The sequence below is a fragment of the Aptenodytes patagonicus genome, chromosome 4 (assembly GCF_965638725.1).
Source record: "Aptenodytes patagonicus chromosome 4, bAptPat1.pri.cur, whole genome shotgun sequence".
NCBI classification, from domain to species: Eukaryota; Metazoa; Chordata; class Aves; order Sphenisciformes; family Spheniscidae; genus Aptenodytes; species Aptenodytes patagonicus.
The window spans coordinates 60,823,955-60,839,685 of NC_134952.1; the positions used below are offsets into that span (position 1 = coordinate 60,823,955).

Below are 15,731 nucleotides of genomic sequence, written 5' to 3' on the forward strand. Positions count from 1 at the left end.
GAAGAGTAGAAGTGAGAAAACTCATAGGTTGAGATAAAAACAGTTTAATAATTGAAATAAAATAATAATAATAATATAATAATAATATACAAAGCAAGTGATGCACAGTGCAATTGCTCACCACCCACTGACCGATGCCCAGCCAGTCCCCGAGCAGTGGCCCCCCCAGCCAGCTTTCCCCAGTTTATGTACTGCGCATGACGTCACATGGTATGGAATGTCCCTTTGGCCAGTTTGGGTCAGCTGTCCTGGCTGTGCCCCCTCCCGGCTTCTTGTGCACCTCCAGCCTTCTCAGTCGGTAGAGCACGGGAAGCTGGAAAGTCCTTGACTAGTGTAAGCACGACTTAGCAACAACTAAAACATCGGTGTGTTATCAACATTGTTCTCATCCTAAATCCAAAACACAGCACTGTACCAGCTACTAGGAAGGAAATTAACTCTATCCCTGCCGAAACCAGGACAGATTGTTTTTAATTAAGGGAGCCACATAAACTCCATCACTAAAAATTAACTTTTCCCCAGGAAAGCCAGGCTATCTTTAGAGCTTTTAATCAGATATTTAGAAAGTCCTTCTCCTAACCAAACAGTCCTTTCCAAAAACTTTGAAGCCCAGCCGCACAATGAGGTATTTAGATTCACCAACTGCTGAAAAGAACATTCTATAGTTTGCTGTATAAATTGCTAGCAATAAATCCCTCATCCAGCAGAAAGTATCCATGTGATCCATATATTGCTTTCATAAACAACAGCAACAGCATACAGCTCACATGACACAGTAAATTATCTAAAAACTCTGCCATTCGCTCTGAAAACCATTGCCCTAATGAAGACATTAATGGAATCGATGGTGAGCAATGGGCCTACGGCTGGAAATGATGCTCCTGAGCTGATTACCTGTCAGGTACCAAATGTGTGGTTTGGAAAATCACAGAAGGAGATTATACAAATGAAACCAAAAGTCAGTTCTAGTGCATGCTGAAGGTTTTGGAAACCGTTAATATGGATCAGCTAGGGGACCGAAGACTGCTAAATTGGGTAAAGAGCTTACTGAAGTGGAAATTGCAGATTGTAATTGCAAACTGACCCTGAGGGAAATCCCCTGGCTGGAATGGATTCCCGATTGAATTTCATAAGTGGTTTTTTGGTTTTGTTTTTTCATTCTAGCTTTATTTCTGACCACTTTCCCATCCTCCCCTCTCGTTGGAGGAAGTGTAATTTCAAGGTATTGAAATCAATGTGTTGTCAGGCTCCAAGAGTGCTCCTTAGAGTAGGCCACCTCCTTTGCTCAGTTTGGACTCTAAATTCCTGGCTGAAGGCAGGACTGAGGAGTAAACAAGCCACACCAATGCAGCCAGAAGAATGTGACCCATTCATAAGGGATGCAGAGCCTGCAAAATTACATGGATCAGTTTTCCCAAAGCCGGAAAATTCACTCTGTACCAAGATCTCTTCCTTTTCACATGGGAGGTTTTGGGGGACAGTGAAGAGGACAGCCTACAGCTCCTGACAATGGAGACTGCAGCGCTATGGCTCTGTGTTGTGGTTTAACCCCAGCCGGCAATTAAGCACCACACAGTCGCTCGCTCACTCCCCCCCGGTGGGATGGGGGAGAGAATCGGAAGGGTAAAAGTGAGAAAACTCGTGGGTTGAGATAAAGACAGTTTAATAGGGAAAGCAAAAGCCACACACACAAGCAAAGCAAAACAAGGAATTCATTCACTAATTCCCACCGGCAGGCAGGTGTTCAGCCATCCCCAGGAAAGCAGGGCTCCATCACGTGTAACGGTTACTTGGGAAGACAAACGTCATCACTCCAAACGTCCCCCCCTTTCTTCTTCTTCCCCCAGCTTTATATGCTGAGCAGGATGTTGTATGGTGTGGAATATCCCTCTGGTCAATTGGGGTCAGCTGTCCCAGCTGTGTCCCCTCCCAACTCCCAGCCTGCTTGCTGGGGGGGTGGTGTAAGAAGCAGAAAAGGCCTCGATTCTGTGTGAGCACTGCTCAGCAATAACAAAAACATCCCTGTATTATCAACACAGTTTTCAGCACAAATCCAAAACATAGCCCCATACTAGCTACTATGAAGAAAATTAACTCTATCCCAGCCAAAACCAGCACACTCTGCTCTGGGGCAGAGATCTGTGTGAGCTTTGGGACAAACAGATTGAGGAAAAGACCCCCAAAAGACTCCATAAATTCTGAGTCACACTTTGTCTTCACAATGTGGAGATAACATCCCAAAAAGCTTTTTCAAGCTGTAGGCCTCTTCATCGTGGTTATGGGTACCCCTAGTCCTCCAGGGCTTGAGGTTTCCTATTGCTTGACAGTAATAGCCAAAGCAGGCCCAGGCACCAAGCTGCAGAGACGGAAAGGTCAGCACTCAACACACCATTTTTTGCATTCAGGAAAAAAAGAGCATGCTCAGATATGCAAGAGGAGCACAGAAATGGTCACTGATCGCACACAGGGCTACCAAACATGCCAGTTTTCCTGGACCTGCCTGGTGGGAAGCGAGAGAGCTGATTTTTGTCTGGGATTTCCAGAGGCGCAGCAGCCCAGCAGGCACCATAGCTGTGACTGGGTGGCTGTACGGCCTGAGGTCCTGGGCAAACAGCCACTCAACCTGCATGGGCCAGCATGTCTGGGAAGAGTTACAGATCTGGTAAAGGCACTATCTTCAAAGGGTCTGAGATTTTCAAACATACAAGGACAAGAGGAAATTATGGTGATAGTAGGTAGAAAAGGTAGGAAGAAACTGAAGAAAATAAGGTGTTATGGACTTCAGACACATTTCAGGACAGATATGCTCCTAAAGATTGGTCTGATGGGATCAGTCCAGATCAATGAACTGCTCAGAACAAGTGGATTTCCTTCGGTTGTTCTTGCCCAGCCTTTCTTCTTGAGAAAACCAGGCCTTGGGGCAGGAGGGACTGGTATGCACCCAGGCCCTGTTGCAAGCTTGGCCACTGTGAGCTTCTGGACACGGGTCTTGCCAGTTTTACAATTTAGGCATACTGTGGAAAGCGTGCACAGATTATGCTACTTGGTCTTTCATATGTACAGCATTTGAAAAACTTTGTTGATTAAATGTGTTAGGGAACAGAATTCAGTGTTCAGGCCAGTCTCTTAGAGAAAACCTGCAGTGTTATAGGCATGTATGTTAAATGACTTTTCAGTGCTTGCCACCTTCTAATTTCTTTTAACTGAAGACTGTTTTAATTGTCTCTGTTTTTTACAGCTAAGAGTTTACGCCCAGCCACTGCAAATACACACGGCAGAATATGCAGCAAATGTAACAAAAATTGTATTCGACTTCTTTGAAGAGTACTTTAATTTGAGCTATTCTCTTCCAAAACTAGGTGATTATTAATACTTATATTTTTCATTTTGTTAATTCACTGTCATGGTTACATTTCTCCTACAAGTCTCTGTGCTTTGGGGGAAAATGGAGCATGAAAGCATTTGGTTGCTAACTGCTGATATTATGTCAGGATGTTTTAAAACTGTACCCATGTAGTTCAAGATGTTCTTAAATGTCATGAGGGAGGGTTGGTCTCAGTAACAGTTTAGTTACCAGTTCTCACTGGTAACTTCAGTTTGCTGAACTGAAGCACTGGTCCTGGCATGGTTATTTTCAACTGTCTTGTGGAAAATCAGGGGAAGCATTGGTATCATCAGCAAAGGAACATCGTGAGCTAAAATAGAGCCAGAAGAAGTTTGAGAAAAACATGTACCACTTCCATGGGAACTTCTGGACAAAAGTCAGCAGTGAGATAAGTGAAGATGTAAACTGCCAGAGAGTATGTCATGCTATTTATTAACCCTAGTGCAAAGTGGGTGTGTATCCACTTCTTAGAAAGATGAATGTGGTCCAGCGTATAATTTGTAGTTTCTACTGCTGGGCTAAAAAAAGACCCAGAGTTAAACAAGAGTGGCATACTATCAAATTTTGCCCGTGGTTACAAAATAAGCAAAGAAAAAGTAGTGCAGTTGGGCATCCTTTAGCTTTGGCTATCTGGACTCTGGATCTGATTTGCGCAGTTTGAACTAATAAAGTTGGGAATGTAATCAGAGTTTTGGACATGCCCCCTCCTAAGACGTCCAAAGAGGTAATTCAGTTACGTTCATGAACTTAAAAGGATGGAAAAACATTAACTACAAACAAGTTAAGGCAATGTAATGGGGAAAAAAAAAACCCAAAACTTTGAAGACGATTAACGATGCTATGCAAACCTTTTATGGGCTATTCACACATGTACTTATTAGGCTAACCTGTATTACTTTAACAACAGATTTTTACCTCCTCCTTTCAAAACATCATCTGAGTTTACTGTAAATATCTGTTTGCATTTCAATGACAACTGAATTAGGGAAATCAGTACAATATGATGTTCTTTTGCACACTGGTCCTCAGTAATAATTGGGACTGTATCTTACCTATGCTTCATATTCAAACTTTCATTTCCATAAAAGCCTTATGATTTTGCCACGTCAGTGTATGGATAGGCGCCTGTCTGCACTACAGGGTGGACTGGTAACCCCAGGTCAGCAGTATCAGAGGGTAGATGCTCTTGTAGATTTTATACTCTTTTTCTGAGAATGTCTATTTGTTGGATCACAAATCTTGACTTACTATGTTGTTCTTTCAATATTAGAAGTCATCTAGATCAAACCTGATGAATCAAATCAGTTTCTGCATAATGGTTTAAACATTGTATTTCACATTGATTTATGACTTCTGGCATTGCCGTTCTCCTTGTGATCCTCATTTTGACTGTCAGTGAAGCCCTTGCCAAACTATCAGCTTTGATTCTGTAATCAAGTTGTTTAAATTAAAATAAGTAATTCCTATCTTCTGTTAGGGTGGAGTGAGGGTTGTTTGTTCTATTCAGTTTTAAATCCATCTCTACTTTTTCACTAACCCACATAGAAAGGCTGTGGTCACTATTTGCAGAAGAAAATGCCAGTCCAATTGAGTTTGCAATTCTCATTTAAACCTGTATTGATTACTGACCACAAATGAGTGACCCCCACAAATTGTCAGGAGTAGAAGCAGATGTTGTTCACTGCATGGGGGATTTACTTCAGTTAACATGTCAATAAATATTTTTAATACAACAGTGTGACAAACAATGTCATGCTTCATTATGCTATGGATAGTTTCAGGAGATTTACTGCCTACACCGCATCCCCAGACAATACCATTAATTTCTGGACCCAAAATTAAGTAATGTATGATATGCACGCTCCCAGGAGGTGGCATAGCATCACCTCACAGGACAGATCCTCAGCTAGTGCAAGTGATCCTAGCTCTATTAATCTCAGCAGAGCCAGGGCGCTTGCTATCAGCTGCTGTAGGCCAGTCCCCTGCTTCTTAAACACAGGTTGTAGACTGCAGTCCACAGCAGTAAGCCAGAACCACAAAAGGTAAGCAAAACAGGCTGTGAATATGCAGAAAGAGGACAAGCTAAGTGGCTTAAAGGATACAGTGGTAATCATGTTCTCTTTCTTTCAACGCAGATAAAATAGCCATTCCAGATTTCGGGACAGGTGCTATGGAGAACTGGGGGCTGATCACATACAGAGAAACAAACCTGCTGTATGATCCCAACGAGTCGGCCACTTCCAACAAACAGAGAGTAGCTGCTGTGATAGCCCATGAACTCGTTCATCAGGTACATTTTAGGACACGAATCATTTTTACAGTGCTTCAAATGTGTAGTCGCAACATTTTAATCTTGAAAATACTGTCATTAACTCCATCTCGGAATCTTCTACGTGTGCTCACAATTTGATTGCAAAATATCATGTTAAAACAGTTCCCCGTTAGGGCTTTAAAGTACCATAACTACGCCTTTGAATTTTTCTCAGGAAGTTAGATGCTTGGGTCCAGACCGTGAGCCAGCTTATGAAAATCTGTCTGAAATGTCTTAAAGGAACTAATTTGCATGTGCAGATGTCTCTTTTGGGCAAGCAAATAGGGACAACTATACACTGTGGAGGCTGTCTGAAAACATCTCCTTACAAGCACAAATCATCAAATCAAGAGGAGGAAACTAAAAATATTTTCAGTGGCACATGAATCATTAGCAATCTCCCCAGTAATGTGCAATTTTATAATAAAAGTGATGTTTTAACACAAGGCGATGCCTGAATTCCTATTTAAACCCCAGAATTACGATAATTTTCATCTCGCAACAGGAAGAAATGTGAACAAATGAATGTTCTGTGTGGAGATGTGAGATACTGAAATGTACATTTACCGTTTAGCTAACACTACATCTTTCAATGTTTACAACTGTAGTGGTTCGGAAATATTGTGACCATGGACTGGTGGGATGACTTGTGGTTAAATGAAGGATTTGCCACTTATTTTGAGTTCCTGGGAGTAAATGCTGCAGAACCAGATTGGCAAATGGTAATTATTTCTGTCTTATGGAGGGTTGGTGGGGCTGGGGGGACCATTTTGGAAGGGAGTAAAAATTAGACAAGGATGATGAAAACTTGAAGTATATCTATAGAAAACTAACATAGTGCAGTGCAACACAAAGAAAAAGTTGGTTTAAACTTTTCCACCTACCTATGTTATGGTTTGAAACTAGTCAAAATAAACTTTGCAAGGTTTTAGTCTGCAGGGAAGAGTCATTCTTTTTTAGCAACTGAGTCAAGTGTTTGGTTATTATTATGGCAAATAATACCTAGGTGCATTCTGGACAGAGCCTTAGCAATTTTGCAAGGTTGTTTAAAGGTCTAACCCTGGAAGATGGAGATTCCCCTTTATTTATTTAGTTGGGCTGTAGTGTCTCTTCACAGGACTTGTCTTAGGATCGTTATCCGACCTGGTGAGGGTTGGGAACCTGGGCCTGTCTCCACAGCGTGGGCTATTCGTCAAGGAAAATATCAGATCCCCCATTCAGCTGCTGCCAACATTTTAAGTGTCATTTTAAATGCTCCAACTCAGACAACCTTTACTCCGCACAGCGCAAAAATAGGTAGTGATAGTGGATGGCCCACAGCACTAACTGTGCAGCAAAACCAACTCCAGTCACTTTAAGGGGGTTGCAGACAAAGAGGGTAGCCTTAAATATGCATTATACTCTGAGGAACAATAACAGTGTGTGAATAAAGGGAGGTTTCTTGCTCTCTCCTTCCTCCCTTCCCAAACAGATGTGATGGCGCATAGCAGGCGTATTTCCCCCAGCTGTCCAGGTGTAATGAGATTCTGGCTACTAGAAAGTATATAACATATGCCAGTGGAAGGAAGCAGGTTTTGCATAGGTTGAGCCCGTTGTCAAAATCTGCTAGCCCCTGAGCCTAGTGACTTTAGAAGCAGGCAGTGCCTACTCAGTGCTTCCCCTGCCTCCCTCCCCGCTCCCCATGAACCTCTCTTCTCATCCACGTCATATGAGGCTGAGAACAAAATCATTCCTAGGTCACTTCTTTTACAGTTTGAACTAGAGGATCTGTTGTGCTAACTACATAAGAAAAATTTTAATTACTGAGACTAAAATTTAAAAGACCTTTTTGTATCTAGACACTATGTTCATTTAAGATCCAAAGCCATTTCAGTGTTAGCATCCTATTGAGTATTAGAAGAGGAAAATTAAATAGAAATTTAGTCTTTTTTGGTCAATATTGATTAGGAAGTAAGGGGATTTTGACTGCAGGCCACTTAATCTTTTAAAACAATTATAATCACTTTAAAAAAATTATAAACCTTGGGATGGGGAACCCTGCCTCCTTCCTCCCTCCTTCCCCCCTCCTTCCCTTCCTCCCCAGCTCCACTTTTGCAAGAGAAGCCCATAATGCTTTGCAGATATTGTCACACTGCTGAAATTGGTAATACAGGCTCCTTTTTTTGCCTGCTGTGGGGGTTTTTGTGTTATGATACACACAAGAAAACAGGATTTGCAAAAGGCAATTTATCTTAATTAAGGAAAAAATGTATCCCTCCCCTCTCAGACATAAAGTAAGAGTTTGCAAGTCCTTCTTTAGAGGAGGTGAAATTTCATTCCATTTCCAACTGCCTCCCCCTAGAGAAGCTGCAGTTCAAGTTACTTGTTTTGTGAAGTTAGGCGTATAGTCCTGCCTTTGTCTCTATTCTAACATCTTCTTTTTCTCAGCTTGAACAGGTTTTAATTGATGATGTGCTTCCTGTAATGAAGGATGACTCTTTGCTGTCTTCCCACCCAATTGTGGTCAGCGTGTCATCTCCAGCTGAAATCACCTCTGTGTTTGATGGGATATCCTACAGTAAGGTAGGATATCCTCCTGTTGTGACTTTGAATGCAAAGAAAGTGGAGGCTTGGGAGAAGAGATAAAAGTCAGGGGAGCTTGTAATCATAACTCCTAACCCACTTGGGCTGTGTCTGTGCAGATCCTTTTTCTGGGACGTTCCCGACTGTTGTCAGTGATGATTCAGTCAAAAGCAACTGTGAGAGGAGCAGTGCAGCCAGAGCCTCGGTCAGCCACTGTGCACCATGCAAACCTGCTCACAGCATGCAGAGGTGCAGGGAAATCACAGTGTCAGCAGCTTCTGCCACTACAGTTGTCAGTTTTAAAATTATCCTAAACCAGATACTAAGCACATCCCTCTCCCATCACCTCATGTGCTGATGCAGCCCAGTTAAGCCTCATAATCTAATGCAAGGGCAGATGATGGAAGGGCAGATGTCCAGGTGTCCTCTCCCTCACTTCCCCATCACACCTTCAGGGCAGTATAACTTCTATTTTGAGGAAGCAAGGCAGGGAACCAAGCAGTGAAAACAGGAAAGTAACTTTTTGTCTCATGTTGCTCACAGTATCCCAGCCACCCAAGAAGCCTTAGCAAAGATGGGCTACACCAGCCTCTACTGGCATTGGCCCTAAACTGGGAGATGAGTTAGCTCCACATTTCACTGAGAGTTGTGGAGCTCAGGACTGACTTGGAGTACAGTAGTCTGTAGCCCAGGAGGTGGTAGAGGACATCCCATTAGGTATTTGACAAGATTTTTGCTCATCCTGGGGCTGTCCCTGTCAGTGGCGGTGGGGACCTGTGCCTATAAAGGCTCTCTCAGGAGCCAGCTGGAACTGACTGGAAGAATACCCTGGGTCTGTCTGAGCAGCAAGACGCCAGGATGCTGGTGCTGTCCAACCGCTGTTGTGACCAGGGCGCACAGAGGCCTCCCTGAGCCCACGGCCGCTGGTAGTACTAGCTGTGTGGGGCGGCAGCCAGGAGCTCAGCACTTGTGGAAAAGTGCTTTGAGGTCCAGAGCATTAGAGAGGCCAGCAGCTGTGCTGAGGGTCGCCACTTTGATGTGGTCAGCAGGATCCAGGCTAGGAGGCTGAAGCTGGCTCATGTCCCTCCATATCAGATATAGCCAAAGCCATTTTGTCCTTAGACAACCCTTAGACACAGAACAAAGCAGGTCTCCCCCAGACTCCCTGGTATCTAACCAGGGAGTCCCTTGACTCAGGCATCCTGACAACACTGTTGCTTCTAGTTATTTTTTTCAGTGCATTAAGAGACAAGTCTGAAGAAACACAGGAGGAAACACCCCTGTCCCTCTTCCCTCTCACCAACACATATGCCACCAAGGTGAGGAAGGAGCTGGGACTCTGCTCACTCTCTCCTCAACCAGCCATCTCCCATGTTGCTTCTGACCCTGATACACCATGTTTGTGTTGACAGCTTCTTGTATGACTCTGTCAGTGTTTCCTATCTGATGCCATAACAAGTTTCCACCGAACACACAAAATCCACCATCATTAAATCCTGCTTGTTACTTTCTCTCCAAGCTGCCATTATCAGCTAAACGTGAAGTATGTATTGCATTGACTTTAGCTTTAGCTGTGCTAGAGTCTGTAGCCGTAGATATTACTTTTATTGGCTAGACTTGATCCATCCATTTCCATCAGTTTTCTGTTTTCAATTGTTAAATCCCCTATCCAACAATACAACCAGTATTTATTGCATCATAAATGCCTCACAGTCAAATCATAAACCATGTGAAAACCTGCACTGTGTAACACTGTTCTTAAATCAAACTAACAAAAGTCAAGAAACATACAGAGCTAAATCAAATACTCTGGACCAAAATGTATTTTAGTGGTGAGCTAAGCAAGAGACATACTTTTGCATGATCTGAAAAAACAATGGAGAAAAAAAATCCTAGCTTATACTCATCTCTTTGTGCCTAGATAATTGCTACATGAACTCATTTTTTTTTTAAGCGAAAACACTTGAGGACTTGGGCATTGTTTGGGAACAGTCTGCTTGGGATATAATTTGGCTTGAATGAGAAAGTCTTCATGTAGATTTAGCTCAAATTACTGTTGGTATTTATATATAAATGCATGACAAAATTAACTTGTTTCTTTTTGGCTTTATTTTGGCTTCTCTTTTGCATTTTTCTTATAAAAACAATCTCCTCATGATAATATTCATCACTAAACAAATAAAGCATAATTTGGAATGGTCTTTGTTAGTTTTACCAGAGCAATTACAGGGTTTATACAATCCTAAAACTCTGATGAATTGCCTAAGGGTCTGTGGAGTCATTGCAGTGTATTCTGTAAGGGAACCTCTAACTGCTGTATGATCGGTAGGGCATTATGCACCTAGGAAAGCTGTACTAGAGTAGAGCTGGTGACTACAAAATTAATGTATATAATTTTTTTAATCTGCTCTTAAAAAGTAATTGCATCTCACTTTTTTCCCAGTGTAACCTTCTCTCTCAGTTTGAAAGATTCTATTAAAGTAACAATGAGATTTTTTGGTTTTGGAGTTCAAATATTGATTACCTTTTCAGAAAACATACTTAAATAAGTTCTGCTAGAAATTTGCTTTTGGACCCCCACATTTTTGGAACCTCCTAACTAAAGAAGTTTAGGATTAAATGTTCCACATTTCTGCCACATACAATCTTGTCATATACTTGGCAATTACTACAACTCTCTAGGAGAAGTTATGGGGGTGTTGATAAAAGACTCCCCCCGACATCCCCACCGGGCAAAGTCAGCTATTCAAATCAAGGTCACTTTCCTGAACCTCCCCAAATAGTTGAAGAAAGGAAAGTTATTAAAACACTGGAGTTCCTATAACCAGTGACTTTGTTAGGATGAGTTTTTCTCAAACGCACTCCACCATGGACTACAGAGGAATGACAAGAGTAGGGGGAAGAGACTGAAAAGCAGCAGTGGAAGATGCAAGGGGCTAACTATACATTGCAATTTAAAGCAAAAGAAATCTCCGCTGTTCCCAAATGCATGCACAAGTGCGTATTTCTACTCTAACTTTTAATATAAATGGAAGGGGATGGTCTATGAGAGGTGATATCAGATAAGAAGTGGCTGATGATAGACAAAGTTGAGGAACGGAAGTACCCTAGCGCATACACGTGGCCTTATGATCACCATTAATCATAAGCAGCCTTATGATTACCCCTAATGGATATCTGTCCTAAATTTTACTGAGTTGTTTTTGAACATATTTCATGGCAAACACGTTAAATTACTGTGTCAGAAAAGAGTCATCTGCTGACCACCTTGATGCTGCAACAATAGTCCGGAAAGCAGTTTGAGGCATATCTGTTCAAACAGTCACTCTGCTGTGACTCATGCAGTCAAGTTGTTATTCTCAGACACGTAAATAGGGGAGACAAGATTTACTGAGAATTCAAATAACGCTCTTGTTTTCATGGGACAACTGGATTTTTAAACCATTCATAGCATTAGGCTCTCAGCTGCCCTTTGATTTAGTTCGGAAAATGAAAACATGTTAATCCTAAAATCATATTTTGCGTTTTAGATTGGGTTTGTACTGCTTTTGTTTTTCATCATTTTGTGCCCACCCTGTTCTTTGTTCCACATGACTCTTCTACTTCTCTCTCCTGTCTTCCCTTTGTTTCTTTCTTCCTTCAAGGTCCTAATTGGTTTTTTTTCTGTGACACCCAAGTAACTTCCCGGATCCCAATTCTACCCTGCTTCAGAGGCCAAAGCTCTTACACCAGTCCTCAGCAAAGCTCATTCTGAATCTTGAGATGGCATCCCCAACATGTAAAGCCCCAAACTTGCAGCATTTTTGGAGTTCCCTACCTGTTGGGCATTCAGCAGAAGTCACTTCCTCTATCAGGCTGTGCTGCTGGACAGGGCTAGTTCCCCAGCTGCCCTCACCCCTGTCCTGTTCAAAGTGAAACAGGGATCCCCACTCACAGAAACTGGTAGAGTGGCAGGACAGTAATCCCCAGCAGCAGGGCTTGGGAGCCCTTCCACTGGCACAGCTGAACTTGGAAATGGGTGTCTGATCACAGCTAAAGACCAACGCTCACATCCAGAATTAAGCTCCGGTAGGCAGGCATGCCATGCCATGAAGGAATTAGAAAAACCACTTCCTTAGTCAGATGGATGGTTTCTATTTTTGCCTTATAAAATATTCGTTCACATGTTGCTTTTTAGATGAACGGAAAGCCACTGTTAGAGCAGCGTGGAATGACCTTCTCCCCTTTCCCTTTGTCCTCAGGGTGCATCGATCCTCAGGATGCTTCGAGACTGGATTACACCAGACCTCTTCCAGAAAGGCTGTCAGGTAAGGGTGGCACCAAAACATGCCAGAAATGCAGCCCATCCTCGTGTGACAGTAGCAAAGCCATTATTCAAAAAGTTAATACCAGAGATCCTGGTATTAGTAACAAAAGTATTTAATGCATTTCAGTACTGAGTGGACAATGTCAAGGGGAAGAAGTTCCATGCTCCCACTGAAGCAGGAATGTGAACTGCATTAAGATTTGATAGCCTGCCAGTGAGGACCTAAATTCATGACAGCTTTTAGTGGAGAAACCTCCTCCACCCCACTGTTATTCTGTTGTCAGCTAGGATCCCCTCATTCAGCTGTAAATTATCTCCGCAGCTTCATATGGCCACAATCCTCCAATCCACCCAAGCCTGCTATGCAGGGACACTTACAGGCATAAGATCATCCATGCCCTGATGCAGGGACACCCAGCCCTAGAGAGCCGAGGTATGGCACAGTTCATAGTCCTTTCTCATGGAGGAAAAAATGTGATGCTACAAAATTATGGAAAGAAAAAATGGGAGAAAGGAGCCCTCCCAGAAAGAGGAAGGTTATCTGCTCTTTCCTCTGAACCAACATCTGTCGTCTCTGAAGAGCTGCAGTGCAGGTTTACCACATTTTTTCTTACCTCCCTGCCTCATGGAGAGCACATTTGTGGGCTGCTACAAGACAGTTGTATTTTCCTTTATTTTCCCTTTCATATATTCAATCAGGACATCAAATATCAAAATACAGCTACCTTGTCCACAAGAGACTAATACTTCCTCTCTACTCAGAGCCTTCAAGAACATTAAAGTAGGTAGCTGTGGCTAACAGTGAAACAAACAGCACCATCTACTGACTAAACATCACCAGGATCGAGATAACAGGGTAGGAAAGCACTCGTTAAGCAGCCAGGTAAGACACAGGACAGGAATAGTGTTTAGGAGGTGCAAACACTTAGCTGAATACCATTATTCCTTGTAATAGTCATTTTGATCACAGCTTAGAGGGGACTAGACTTTCCTACTTCCACTCTGAGTCCACAGCTAGTGAAATCTCCTGAAATAGCTTCCTTCTTCTAAACCTCTTACATTAGACAGAAATTTGCAACAGGGTATGCTGGTGTCCATTCAAACAAAATACAAAGAACTCTTCGAGTACAAATTTATTTCATACTAACAAGTCACACTGGAAAATGCTGACTTTTAACGTTACGGGATGCCTTGGAAAGCAAAGGAGCTTCATCAGCTGAATAATGATCCATTTGACCACCTACTCACAAGACTACCGCCCATGGATAGATACTCTGTACAACTGATCTGTACTCTCTGTATCTCTGTACAACTGAATATGTGTATTGTTTTCATAGGCAAAGAAGAAAGACCTGGTAGTATTTTCACAGTCTTCTACCTCTCTCTAGGCATATTTGAAGAAACACCATTTCCAGAATGCCAAGACACAACAATTTTGGGAAGCTCTGGAAGCGGTACGTTCTGCAGCAACCCAAACCCTTGCTAATAAATGTTTCATATCTCACCCACTCATTTCAGTTTCCCAAACTTTTTATATTCTGTAGCTCTTCTGTCAATGAGAGATCACAAGCTAGGCAGCTTCCCAGTATATTCCAACACATCTTATTTCTAGCAAATATATATTATTTCCTCATTTCTTGACATAAGACTGTGGGAGTGGAATAAGAAACAAGAAAGGAGGCCTTGCTATCAAACAGCCTGCTACTGAAACATTCCCCCCGCAACTTGAACTCATTTCATGGGTGAAAACATCCCTCATCCACCACACACATGCACCCTATACTCTCCCTTATCTCTAACCAGATTCAGCTGTTTGAAAGCTCTCAACAGTATCCATTCCCAAGTAATTTTGGTGCTTATCTCCGTCTCTAGCTTCTGAGTCTCAGCTGGGTCATCCTCTGTGCCACGATTTTCTGATCTTTCCTTTTCCTTGAGGCTGGGCTGTTTCTTTCCATCTATCTCATTACCCCCAAAAGCCCACCTGCATACTACCAGGTTCTTCCCCGATAATATTTCCTTTCCTTGCACCACTGCGAACGCTCACACAGCCGAAGTTGCACTTTTGTGTCTCCTTTCAAGTTCCCATCTTCTCCTTGCTCCCAGACTTTTTCCCGCTCAGCAGGGCTTCTTCCTGCTCTTTCACTGGTGCTCTGCATCTTCATGTGATCTACCTCATCTGAAGAAGGAAACAGTGACCCTAGCTCCCTTCCTTCACAGGTGGCATCCTGGGGAGGCAGTGGCAGCTTTCTCCAGCTTCAGTCTCTAGGACAGAAGCTCACAGTCAACAGAATGGATCAAATTTTACATTAGTGTAGCTGCTGGTGGTTAATACTGGCTCCTCCTTCACACTCAAAACAGGGCATGCTGCAAGGAGCCTTCGGGCTTTGAGAAGTCTCTTTATGTCCTTTCTGTCCTGTTCGGTTATTTCCTCAGAAAAAATTGAAAGATCTTAGAGCATGCAAGAGGCCTCAAAGGTTCCTCAGTATTTCTTGTCCATGTTACTGGCCAGTCTCTTGCCCACATACTTCTCATTTCCTCTGTCCATGTTCAAGTTTCCAGCTCATTCCTACTTTCAATGACAGACACCATAAAAGTATTTAATGGAGTATTTTTTGTGCTGAACCTGCTCTTTCCTCTACCCCTTTCTGCTCTTCTTCCTCTCAATATCAGAGATATTTATTTTTTTCCCTTTTTGGACTGAATTTGCTTTTTCACTGCAACCTTCTCTCATCATTCATAGGCAAGTAATAAACCTGTGAAGGAAGTCATGGACACATGGACTAGGCAGATGGGCTACCCTGTTTTGGAGATGGGAAGTAATTCAGTATTCACACAGAAACGTTTTCTCTTGGATCCTAATGCAAATGCTTCTCATCCTCCTTCTGATCTTGGGTAAGTTCCTGCTGTAAATGTCTATCCAAAACAGGCAGAAATACTGTACAGATACTCTCTTCAACTGACATAACACGTAGGCAGTGTTATACCCATTCTTGCTAAACTTACTCTCAGCATCTGTTTTTAAAAAGAAACCAGCAGGAAGTTAGATACAAATATTTCAAATTTAGGACACCATCAGCCCTTTGTCTCAGGGTTTCTTTCTCAAACACAGCAGAGTAAAATTGGACAGGGTCTCTCGGAAAATCTTATTTCCACACACAGACAGCTCA

At 42.6% G+C, this 15,731-nt stretch overlaps 1 protein-coding gene across 2 annotated transcripts in view; it reads left to right on the plus strand.

Moving 5' to 3' along the window:
- The window catches only part of ENPEP (glutamyl aminopeptidase), a 38,399-nt gene that overhangs the window by 10,820 nt on the left and 11,848 nt on the right, over nucleotides 1-15,731 (plus strand). For both annotated transcript variants that reach the window (XM_076336900.1, XM_076336901.1), the window contains exons 4-10: nucleotides 3,239-3,359; nucleotides 5,521-5,675; nucleotides 6,305-6,418; nucleotides 8,124-8,258; nucleotides 12,500-12,565; nucleotides 13,953-14,018; nucleotides 15,305-15,456. In XM_076336900.1, coding sequence (XP_076193015.1) covers nucleotides 3,239-3,359; nucleotides 5,521-5,675; nucleotides 6,305-6,418; nucleotides 8,124-8,258; nucleotides 12,500-12,565; nucleotides 13,953-14,018; nucleotides 15,305-15,456 — 809 coding nt within the window. The remainder of the gene's footprint in view (nucleotides 1-3,238; nucleotides 3,360-5,520; nucleotides 5,676-6,304; nucleotides 6,419-8,123; nucleotides 8,259-12,499; nucleotides 12,566-13,952; nucleotides 14,019-15,304; nucleotides 15,457-15,731) is intronic.